Source organism: Macrotis lagotis, chromosome 1 (assembly GCF_037893015.1).
Source record: "Macrotis lagotis isolate mMagLag1 chromosome 1, bilby.v1.9.chrom.fasta, whole genome shotgun sequence".
NCBI classification, from domain to species: domain Eukaryota; kingdom Metazoa; phylum Chordata; class Mammalia; order Peramelemorphia; family Peramelidae; genus Macrotis; species Macrotis lagotis.
Genome location: NC_133658.1, coordinates 139,866,713 through 139,877,496, shown reverse-complemented (window position 1 = coordinate 139,877,496; position 10,784 = coordinate 139,866,713). Strand labels below are relative to the sequence as shown.

General features: G+C 41.0%; 1 protein-coding gene across 1 annotated transcript; it reads left to right on the top strand.

The window, feature by feature from the left end:
* The first annotated feature begins 353 nt into the window (after window positions 1-353).
* STAR (steroidogenic acute regulatory protein) lies at window positions 354-10,056 on the top strand. The gene is made up of 7 exons (XM_074208818.1): window positions 354-511; window positions 2,480-2,593; window positions 2,883-3,010; window positions 5,729-5,887; window positions 6,380-6,564; window positions 7,585-7,678; window positions 8,105-10,056. The coding sequence occupies exons 1-7, from the start codon at window positions 448-450 to the stop codon at window positions 8,216-8,218; spliced, it is 858 nt and encodes a 285-aa protein (XP_074064919.1). The 5' UTR covers window positions 354-447; the 3' UTR covers window positions 8,219-10,056.
* The last annotated feature ends 728 nt before the right edge of the window (window positions 10,057-10,784 follow it).

The following is a 10,784-nucleotide window of genomic DNA, read 5'->3' as shown; positions in this document are numbered from 1 at the left end:
CATTTGAAGGTTCCTTTCAGCTCTAACATTCTAGCTCTGGCAGTGTGGGCTGCTAGCCTTCAGACTGAGTGACACGATCCTTTCTGGGGTGAATAGCTTTCATCCTCAGGCTTGATTTTAGGTGCTTCTCTATTTTCTCATCCCCTTAGTTTCCACTTGGCTGGCCACAGCCACAAGCTGCAGCTGCAGCTGCAGGGGTTCCCCCCTCCCTTTCCCCTCCACCCTCCCTCTGTCAAAGCATCTCAGTGAAGCAATGCCTCTCTATCCTTGACCCCTTCCTTCCCTCTGTGAATGATGGTCCCTTTATCTCCTCCTGATGGTGCTGCAACCTTCAGCTGTGAACATTTAAGAAGGGGAACCCAGAGGCCCAAAGATCAGCTGCTGGACCAGAGACCAAGCTTTGACAGGCCAAGAAAGCTGTGCTTATCCCTGTTGCCCCAGGGAACAATGCTTCTGGCTACTTTTAAGCTGTGTGCCGGGAGCTCCTACAGACATTTGAGGAACATGAAAGGTGAGGACTCTGGGCTGGGGCTGCGATCTTTTTGAAGTGGGATCTGGAGTCCCATGGGGTAAGAGCACTTGGCTGATAGAGACAAGTAACCCCGGACTGTGACACCAATCAACTTGGCAAATTTGCTTAATTTCACTAAACCTCCCTTTCCTTCTTTTTTAAAGGGACAAGAGAGTTTCTCATGTTATGTGGATGTTTCTGGGGGGTAGTCAAGGAGAATATGAAGGAGGCAAACTGTCATTCCTAAAGTGAAGGCAAAGGAGGAAAAGAATGAGGGAGAAGATGGAGGGGGAGAGAAGTGGAATAGAGAAAGAAATAATGTCTGTGGTAGGGAGTAGGATGTTATCTTTAACTGTTCTCTTTTGATTCCATATACTGATTGATCCCCAAGCCAAAAGGAGCTGAGGGGGTAATATGGGAGCCATGAATGGACCCCTAGGATGCCCTTGATTATGCCCAAGTTAGGTACCTGGTAGATTTTGGTAACTCCACCAATGGGGTTTCTAAAGTGAGATAGGCTTCTACTTCAACCATCTCATCCCATGTTATATGTTATAAAATCCATAAAGTCAGAGAGAGGTAGGAGAAAGTTATTATCAGAGAACAAAATAATCCAAGGAAACAAAAAAGAAGGCTGGATCTGTATTCAAATATTACAATTAGCAATTACTAGTTGTGTAATCAAAAGCAAATCCTTTAATATCTATTTCCTCATCTCCAAAACAGGAATAATGAGAAGCATGTTAACAACTTCAGGGCTGCTAATGACATAACCTATACAAAGTATTTTACAAGTTTTCAATGTCAGGTTAGTTAGTTTTTAAACTAAGTTGAAGAAAAAGATTCATTTTTTTCCTTTGCCTTTAGACAGTTTTCCTCTCTTCTACCCTTCTTTTCTGTTACCTCTCTCTAAATTCATAAACAACAAGGATTGCCTGGTCATCTTTCTGCTTCCTGAGTGTCTCTGATTTGGGGCCAGGTTCTCTGAATGCAGGTTCTGGATTCCAAGGGATAATACTCCCTGCACTTCAGGGATATTGTGGATAACCATCAAACAACTTCAGTCTATAAAGATACCAAGCCCACTCTGGCTGCTTATAATCTCAGAGTGATGGGGAAGACAGGAATGAAGATGGGATATGAGGCAGCAGAAATTACTGAAATGCTTGGTCTGGTAATTAGGAGGAAGATTTCATAAAAAAAACTGACTACAAGCAGTTTGTGAGGTTTTTGATTCACTAAAATATAGCTGCTCTGGCTGTGAGGGACTTCAGATGCAAGAAGCCAATCTCCCAATGAGTTGACTATCTACATACTCTGCTCCTGCAAAGGTGGAGGAAGATTCTTGGCTTCCAATGCTCATGTCACTTAGATTTGTCTTGGTTTTCACTTGACCCTCTATCCCAACCACTGGGCTTCAGGTCCAGAGAGATCTAAGGATCTAGAGGAGAATCTCCAGAAAGGATCAGCCCTCTACTACCAAGTAGAGTGTAGTTTGTTTCAAATCCAGCCTCAGACTCATATTAGCTATGTGACCCTAGGCACTTAATCCCATTGCCTCGAAAAAAAAATCTTGTAGTTTGTGCTGTCTTCCTTAGTCAGTGGGGGTATAGTGGAAATCGTGATGGAAACCAGGGGAAACCTGAAGATGTTAAGTCACCTCACCCTGTAGACCTCTTATTCCCCATACATAAAAGAAGGGAAGAATCTGGTGAAGAGAGAGAACTGGAGTGGTAGGAGAATCCAGACTGTGCTATCAAGTCACTTAAACTCTCTGAACCTCAGTCTCCTTATCTGTCAAATGGGGAAAATAAAACACCTCCCTAAGAGAGTTGTTCAGAGGGGCAAACCGGATAATGAAATGGAGTATTTTGTAAATATTTTCAATCCTAGGCAATTAGCAGCTAAATTGATGGCTGAGATCTGTCTCAACCTTAATATTCATGTTTTCTCTCCTCTTCTCTGAAGGTCTAAGGCAACAGACCATCATGGCCATCAGCCAGGAACTGAGCAAGAGAGCACTAGGAGGCCCAACACCCAGCACATGGATTAACCAGGTTCGCCGTCGGAGTTCCTTGCTCAGTAAGTGCTGGGGTTTCAGAAATTCCACCAGATGTTGGGGAAAGCTCCCAGGTCTTAATCTAGCATCTCTTGTGTTTGTGGGATTTCTGACCCCAGGAAGATGACTAGAACTAAAAAGCCTGCCCCTCATACCAGCATCCTTCACATTTTGTTATTGCTTGTCCGATGTTCGAATCTGACTCTGAAAAAAGTTGAGGCTTCAGAGCTGATGGGAATTGGAAGCAGAGGGGCCTGGGAGAGATCTTTGGGGTTCTGCCTTCACCAAGGGGCCACTTTTGTAACCCCTCAGGTTCTCGATTGGAAGAAGGTCTTTACAGTGACCAGGACATGGCCTATCTACGACAGGGGGAGGAGGCCATGCAGAAAGCCCTTGGCATTCTCGGCAATCAGGATGGTTGGAAGAGTGAGACTGAGCGGGTAAGAATATGCATGAGGGAGCCTTTTGTCCTTTCTTCCTTATAGGCATTCCTAAAAGCCTAGTTGAAATGCCCCTCAAGTCTTAATTAAGGATACTCTCTCTCTCTCTCTCTCTCTCTCTCTCTCTCTCTTAGGTTTTTCAAGGCAAATGGGGTTAAGTGGCTTGCCCAAGGCCACACAGCTAGGTAATTATTAAGTGTCTGAGACCAGATTTGAACCCAGATACTCCTGACTCCAGGGCTGGTGCTTTATCCACTGTGCCACCTAGAAGCCCCTCCTGAATCCCTTTTTAAGAGTCCCTTAGGGGAGGTCTTGGGTAGATTTCAGCAGATCCTTAAACTTGACCAGGGAAAAATTATATATTTTCACTAAGCTCTAACTAAAATTTAGCCTTTTCTCAACTATGAATTTTTAAAAAGCATTCTGAGAAGAAGCCCATGTCACAAAAATACTAAGAATTCCTGATTTTACAGATAAGGAAACTGAGACCTAGAGATGGCAAGTCATATGGCTAGTTAGTGGCAGATTTGGGATTTTTTTTTTTTGTCCTTGTATCTCCAGTACCTAACACAGTGTCTGGCTCATGACTTAATAAATGCTTGCTTTTTGAATGAATAAATCCTCATTTTATAGATGAGGAAACAGAGGTCTAGAGAGGTAAAAAACAACTTTTCCTGAAACCATACAGTAAAATACTATGTTTGAAACTTGAATCAAGTCTTCTGACCACAACTATTTTTTTTTTCCTGTAACATAATGCTGCTTATGGGCTCCTGGCTCTTCTACTAATGGAGAACACTTGGTTTCCTTAAATGAGTGGAGCCAGAATTAATACTCAGAGCTCCAGGGTCCTATAAATCTTGTTTAAGATTAGCTAAGATTGCCTTCTGAAGGCTACTCAACATTTGATCATCAATGGAAGCATTATTTGGGGATAGGATAATGCTTGAAGGAAGATAATGATAGGTCATATTCCTGGAGCACTTTTAAGGTTTACTAAGTCCTTTCATTTAAACCAGTCTAGATGTGCATACAATGTTTCCATTTCCCAAAAGAAAGCTCTGAGGCACCCTGGCTGAGCCTAGTCACATAACTCAGAAGTCATCAGCAAAGACTAAAACTTCATAGGGACAATATGGTGTGGTGGCAAAAAGTGTTTAGCTTTGAATTGGGAAGAGATCTGGGTTTCAACCCCATCTCTACTACTTCCTAATTGAGTGACCAAGTATGAGCAAGTCAGTTAACCCCAATAAAATTCCAGTCTCAGCAGCCAACCAGAAACAATACCTGTAGCCCCTACCTCACAAGACCGTTACCAGAATCAAAGTTAATCTATGCCTGGTTGCTTGGCAAACCTTGACTTAATTATATTAATTCCACTTGTAGTTAACATTTCTATTATGCCAGAATGCCTTTGCAAATTTTGGTCATATTTTTGACTGAATCAATTACTTTCCCAAATTCTCTAATTAGGCAATATAAATTTGGACTCCTCACCACTAGGTGCTTGGGAGAAGATCACTATCTATTTGGAAAGGAGAAATCACCAACTCCCCTGGTAATACAGAGCTTCTCTCAAAGAATTCTATGAGCAAGCTTCCAAGGTCAAAGGCTGGCCTTCTAAGCTGTGCCTGTATCCACTGATAACAATCCTAGTAGCATCATCTTATGGAGGTCATTGATGTTATCACATTTGAATGCTTCCTGATGATCTCATCCTTTGCCACTCTAGGAGAAGGGGAAGGGAACTTCCTCCCTCCACTCCGGAAGAATATAAAGATCCCCCCCTAGGAAGTCAGAATTGGGACTACTACTACTCAGTACCACATAGTCTGAGCTGGAGGGAGCCCCTGTCTAACAGACCCTTTACAACATCCCACAAATGCTCATTATCAGTCTTAGAAGAAGAAAAGCCTTATATATCCAATCTGCCTCTAACTTTTTTTTTTTTGCTTCTAACTTCTTACACACTACTCTCAGTTCTGTTTTCTTGGAGTCAAGAACAAATTTAATTGTTCTTCCCCAGAAAGGATCAGAGCTTTAGAGCTGAAAGTAATCTTGGAGATGACACTAACTCCCTCATTTTAGAGTTAAAGAAACTGAGGACTAGAGAAATCAAATGCCTTGCTCAGGGTCATACAGGTAGTATCTGAGGTGACACTGGGACCCAGTCTTACCTTCTTTAAACTCAGCACTCAATACCACATCATATTGCTTTTCTTCATGTTCTACCCTAAGTCTTTGGTTGAACAGGTTACCTATTAATATTTATATTACTTAGCATTATCAATTATTATCATTATTCTTCTTAATATGTGCTAGCTAGAACTGAATACAATTCCCTCAATGTGGTCTAAACAGGGCAGAGTAGTGTTAAGACTTTTAGGATACTATGTCACTGCTTTCTTCATCTTTCTCTTCCTGTTTTATCTTGCTTCAATGTAAAGAAAACACTGACTAGTTATTCAAAATTGGAATGAATTGCTTTGGAAAGAATGTCTTCAAGCAGTTGACAACTTATCTCTAAACTTATTTCCTTGTTAGAGGAAGATTTGGACAGGAGAACCTTTTGAAGCCTCTTCCAACTCTCTAATATTCTCTGATTTTCTTGTTCCTGTCTATCCCTTTTCTCTATGTTGCTTTTCTGGGACTAATGAAGCCCTGGGTGGAAGGTTGCTTCTCAAATGTTTCTTCAGTTCTCCTGTCTTTCTTCAACAGGAAAATGGAGACAAAGTGCTGAGTAAAATTGTCCCAGATGTGGGCAAGGTGTTTCGGCTGGAGGTGGTAGTGGACCAACCCATGGAGAGGCTTTATGAGGAATTAGTGGAACGAATGGAAGACATGGGAGACTGGAATCCTAATGTCAAGGAAATTAAGGTGAAGTGATTTTCCTACCTATGCTTTAAAGCCCAGTAAAGTTGCTAACTTCTTCCCTAATCTTTCACATCTAAGAACCTTCCACTCTTAGAGTTCATTTATTTGAACCTTTCAAAGGTTCTAAGGTAATAAAGTGATATTTTGCATTATCATTTTATGTCCTTCATTAAAACCTTACAATGCCTCATCTTGGCATGGAAGTAATCTTTGGAAACCTGGAGGCTATATAGCAGTAGGAGTTGGGGTAGGTCCTACCAAGCAGGACTTTTGACATAAGTTAGGGGAGGAACTGTGTATCTGTGGTTTGAGTGAGCACAAACCTAATTAAGCATAATTCACTACCACAGTAAAAATTTTAGCCACAGCAATTCTTGAAGGTCATTTAATGAAACATAAATTTTACAATCTTTATTAGCAATGGGAAGATTGATGGATCCTTGAACTCAAGTTATTTGTGCATATGTTTTCTTATTTTCCCTTGTGCCTGAAAAGGTTCTGCAAAAGATTGGGAAGGACACGATTATAACCCATGAGATTGCTGCTGAGACACCGGGTAACATTGTAGGGCCTCGAGACTTTGTGAGTGTTCGATGTGCCAAGCGTCGGGGTTCTACTTGTGTGCTGGCTGGCATGGCTACCCACTTTGGGGATATGCCTGAGCAGAAGGGCATCATCAGGTAACTGTCCTCAGCCTTAAAGTCCTACTAGCTCCTCAGTTTCTAAGGTCTTTTCCCAAAAGCCATTAAAGTTTTGGATATAGCTTGGCCTGAGATATACAATAGTTACTGAGTGTATATTGCTAGGAAGTTCTCATGCCTTGTTACTCCCTTTCCCTTTCAATACCTCTTTTGCCAAAAATCCCATAAAGATTCTTTCCACTGTTTTCCAAAGAGGGGAACCAAGGCAGAAACTGACCAGGATAAGGTCTACAGGTTCATAGATTTAGAACTGGAAAAGCTCTTAGAAGAACTTTAGTACAACCTTCATGTTATACATGAGGAAACACAGATCAAAAGGGGTTAAGTGATTTGATCATGTTGCCATAGTCCCAGAGTCAAAATTCATACCAGATCCTTTGTTCCCAAACCCAGTGCTTTCATACCAGCTCCCAGCTCCATGCCATAGCCAAAATTGGTTCTAACCTTTTTTTTTAGAACTTTAACTACCACATTTGCCTATTTATACTAAAAGAAAATCACCCAAAGAAAAATAAAGGGCTGAGAGGTAAGAGTTGTGGGTGCTGACATAACCTACCTAAACTTTCAAAACAACTTCTGAGAAAGCACAGCGGATAGAGCTTCTGGTCTGGAGTCAGGAAGACCTACATTCAAATCCCACCTCAGAAATTTACTAGCTGTGTGACCCCAAGCAATCACTCTATTTATCTTCCTCATCTGTAAAATGAACTAGAGGAGACAATGTCAAACCACTCCAGTATTTGATAAGAAAACCCCAAATGGGGTCATAACTGAAGTGACTGAACAACAGCAACAAAATGATAATATTGGCAGCCCCTTCTCAGAACTGTGAGGATCAAATGAGATATTTGTAAATATCTCATTTAGCACAATAAGCACTATATAAATTCTAACTATTAGAGTTCCAAAGATCTATCACAGCAATGGTACCGGATTCTGTTTAAGAGACTGAAACTTTAAGTTCTCATCTTAATGACTTGGATTCTGTTCATCTCTCAGAGCCGAGCATGGTCCCACCTGCATGGTTCTCCGCCCTGTGACTGGAAGCCCCTCCAAGACTAAGCTGACCTGGTTGCTCAGCATCGACCTCAAGGTGAGCTAGCTTGACATATTTCCTGGCCTGTTTCTTCAACCATAACACAGCACCTCCCTCCCAAAGTTGTTGAGTATCACATCAGTTATTTGAAAAGTGCCCATTTAGTTTGGCACCCAGCAGGCAATTGATGCTTGTTCCCTTTTCCCTCCCTCCTCTTAGGGAGTTCTAGCTTTATTCCAATTCCTCTTGGTTTTAGCTATCTCCTTGCAGACTTTTCCACTTGGGGCTTGAGGAGCAGCCAAGAGCACTTACAAGTTGCCCTAATGTCCTGGGTAGCATTCCCAAACCGAGTTTGGAGTTTAGCCTACTGGAATTCCAAAATGCCACATGCTGATATGGGGCTTAAGCTCAGTGGGCCCCCGGGGCTCTCCTTGTTAAGATCATTTGGCTCAAAGGAAACTTTCTACTTGTCTCACCATGCAGGGTTGGCTACCAAAGGCCATCATCAACCAAGTTATGTCCCAGACACAGGTGGACTTTGCCAACCACCTTCGCAAGCGCCTGGTCTCCGGTTCTGCTTCTGCTGTCAATTGTTGAAGACCTCCAGATAGCTCCTAATCGTCCCTTAAAAGCATTATTGCCTGTGCCCCAATTAGCAAAAACCCAGCAGGAAAAAGCAAAATCTCCTTTCTAGATCAGAGAAGGGATTGGGGGGTGGGGGGGTCAAGGAAATTGCTTAAAGTATAGCAAATAAGGGCAAAATTTGCTAAGACTGCAGATAGCACCAAGAAACAAGAATCTTCTCTGCTTCAAGTTCATTGTCAGAGTGGTGCTGGAACAGGTCAGACAGGCAGGAGGCCAAGGCCTTCTAAGTCCTCAATTGCTGAAAACATTTAAAAATACTTCTGGTCCCCTAGGTGAGACTGAAGGAAGGTGAAGACCTGAGGAGTGTCTCACCATTAGAGTTGAGGCCATGGCTTGAATCTCAAGTCTATTTACTCTATGAAACCCTGGGCTAGTCACTGAATAACGTGACCTCAGTGTTCTACCCTGTATATAAGGGTCTTGGACTATATACCCTCTTCAGTTAGCCAAACCCACGGAGAGGAGGGTAGGGAGACTAATCAGTCATTTCCTTGGCAAACTAAATTATAAGTCTGAATCAGTTGTAAAAATTGTGAGAGATGAACAATGAACAGCAAAGAATATAGTTCACGACTGCCTATTTTGTTTACTTAAAAGGGAAGAATGTCAAATAGGAATAGAGAAATAAGAATGGTAAGGAAAGAAGAGATAAAAGCAGGGCAAGACCAAAACTATCACTCGAACTGTTCCTCAGTGGCTTAAAAGTTAAAAAAGGAATTTCATTCCTGATATAATGGCAAGAACATGGACTTTCACCCAGAAGTCCTGCTTTAGAAGTCCTGGCTGTCATTTGTTTTGTGATCTTGTGCAAATTACCTTCCCTCTCTTCACCTCAGTTTCCTCACCTGTGATAGGAAGGGGCTGGATTAAATGCCACTTTCTAAAGCTAACCTTCCCATGTTTCTCTTTTGGGTATTCAAAGCTAGTAAACTTAATGTGTTCTGCCTTAAAGGTCATGACTTCAGGGGACTTTAGGAGAGTAGATCTGTGTCAATATATGGCTATCATTTAAAATGCCGTTTAGGCCTAAAAGATTTATAGCTACCAATTCTTCAGCTAAAATTTTTTTTATTAATAAACTAATGCTTTTAGGTGGATGTAGGAAGATCTCTTTTCAAGTTTCAGACACTTCTCAATTAGGGTAGGCTCTTTGTTATTTTTATTTAAAAAGTTACAAGTAACAAAGAAAATAAATCTACTCTCAAATACTTTGCCCTCTACTTCACAAAAGAGAACAGTTAATAGAATGGAAGTTTTTTATTTATTCAAAATACCTACCAATGTAAGAACATTGTTATTTATTGTTTTAAGTTTTACAACACAAGATGGTATTTATTACTATTTATTCTGATTACTCCAAAGAGCCTGAGCCAAATAGCCATTCTTGCCTTGGGTGAAATGTCACTTTTAACTTGTCTGCTCAGAGTCCAAAAATCACAGAAGTTGCATGTAATAACTCACATTTATCTAATATATTATGGTATGAATGTAGCCAATACTGAGTTTCATATAAAAAAAAGGTTGATCATTTTAAAAATCTACAAAGAAGCTTAAATGAGAAAAGGCAGAAATATGATTATTGGTTTCAAGAGAAAGGAGAGGAGACTCCTAAAGAGTCAGACCCAGGTTTTTCAGCATCACTAAAAGTCATGGCATTTCAAGGATCATGGGATGTCAAGAGATTCTATCAGTTGTCTCCAGAATTCACTGTAACTATGCTTGAAATCTTCTGAGATTGTTTTAAGACCTTAATTTTGGTTTGGAATAAAACAACTTGTTTGATAATCTTAGCATATTAACTGTCATCCTTAGGAGAATTTAAGCTATAGGAGTTTTCAGTCCTTATTCAAATAACTTCTTCCCAAAGTACAAACACATTTTGAATGTTACACATACATAGCCAGGATCACTCGACATGCGAACCCAGGGATGTAAGAAACTCTATAAACTTGAAAAACTACTTCAAAAGAATTCACTTTAGAGACCACCATCCCAATTTCTAGATCTTCAAACTAGGGCTGGTGGTTTAGGACCAGACTAGCACAAATCTTTCCTTCTCCCCTCTCATTTCCCAACACCTTTCGAGGATCAGCCCAGAACAGAAGCAGTACATATAGTGAGTAAAAAGTAAAAGTGACTCATATTACCATGAATACGCATCACTTACAGACTTGGATACTCAAATACTCAAATACCAGAGGGATGGTATAGTGTTATGTAATGGAAAAACTTTACCCCTATGTCCTTAGAGAGTCTCAGGTTGAAGGCTACTGTCAGGTCCTTTGGAACAATCCCATGAGAACTGTATGCTGTCTAAGTTAGCCAATTTATGGCTACAAAACCAAGGCCAAACAGCTCCTCAGATGTACTGTTTTATTTTGCTCCAAAAAAGTGTCAGGGAGGCTGTTTGGGAAGTTGATTTAACCTTGGGGGAAGGGACAGAGAGAAGAATTCACAATTGCCTCTGGTTCAGTCTACAAGTACATTGGCAAACTAACAGATCTTAAAAAGGAAGATG

Excerpts from the sequence above, each read along its gene's own strand:
- STAR (XM_074208818.1), top strand. The coding sequence starts at position 448 with ATGCTTCTGGCTACTTTTAAGCTGTGTGCCGGGAGCTCCTACAGACAT. Across the intron at positions 2,594-2,882 it reads CCGTCGGAGTTCCTTGCTCA|GTTCTCGATTGGAAGAAGGT; the intron begins GTAAGTGCTGGG and ends GTAACCCCTCAG. Across the intron at positions 6,565-7,584 it reads GAGCAGAAGGGCATCATCAG|AGCCGAGCATGGTCCCACCT; the intron begins GTAACTGTCCTC and ends TTCATCTCTCAG.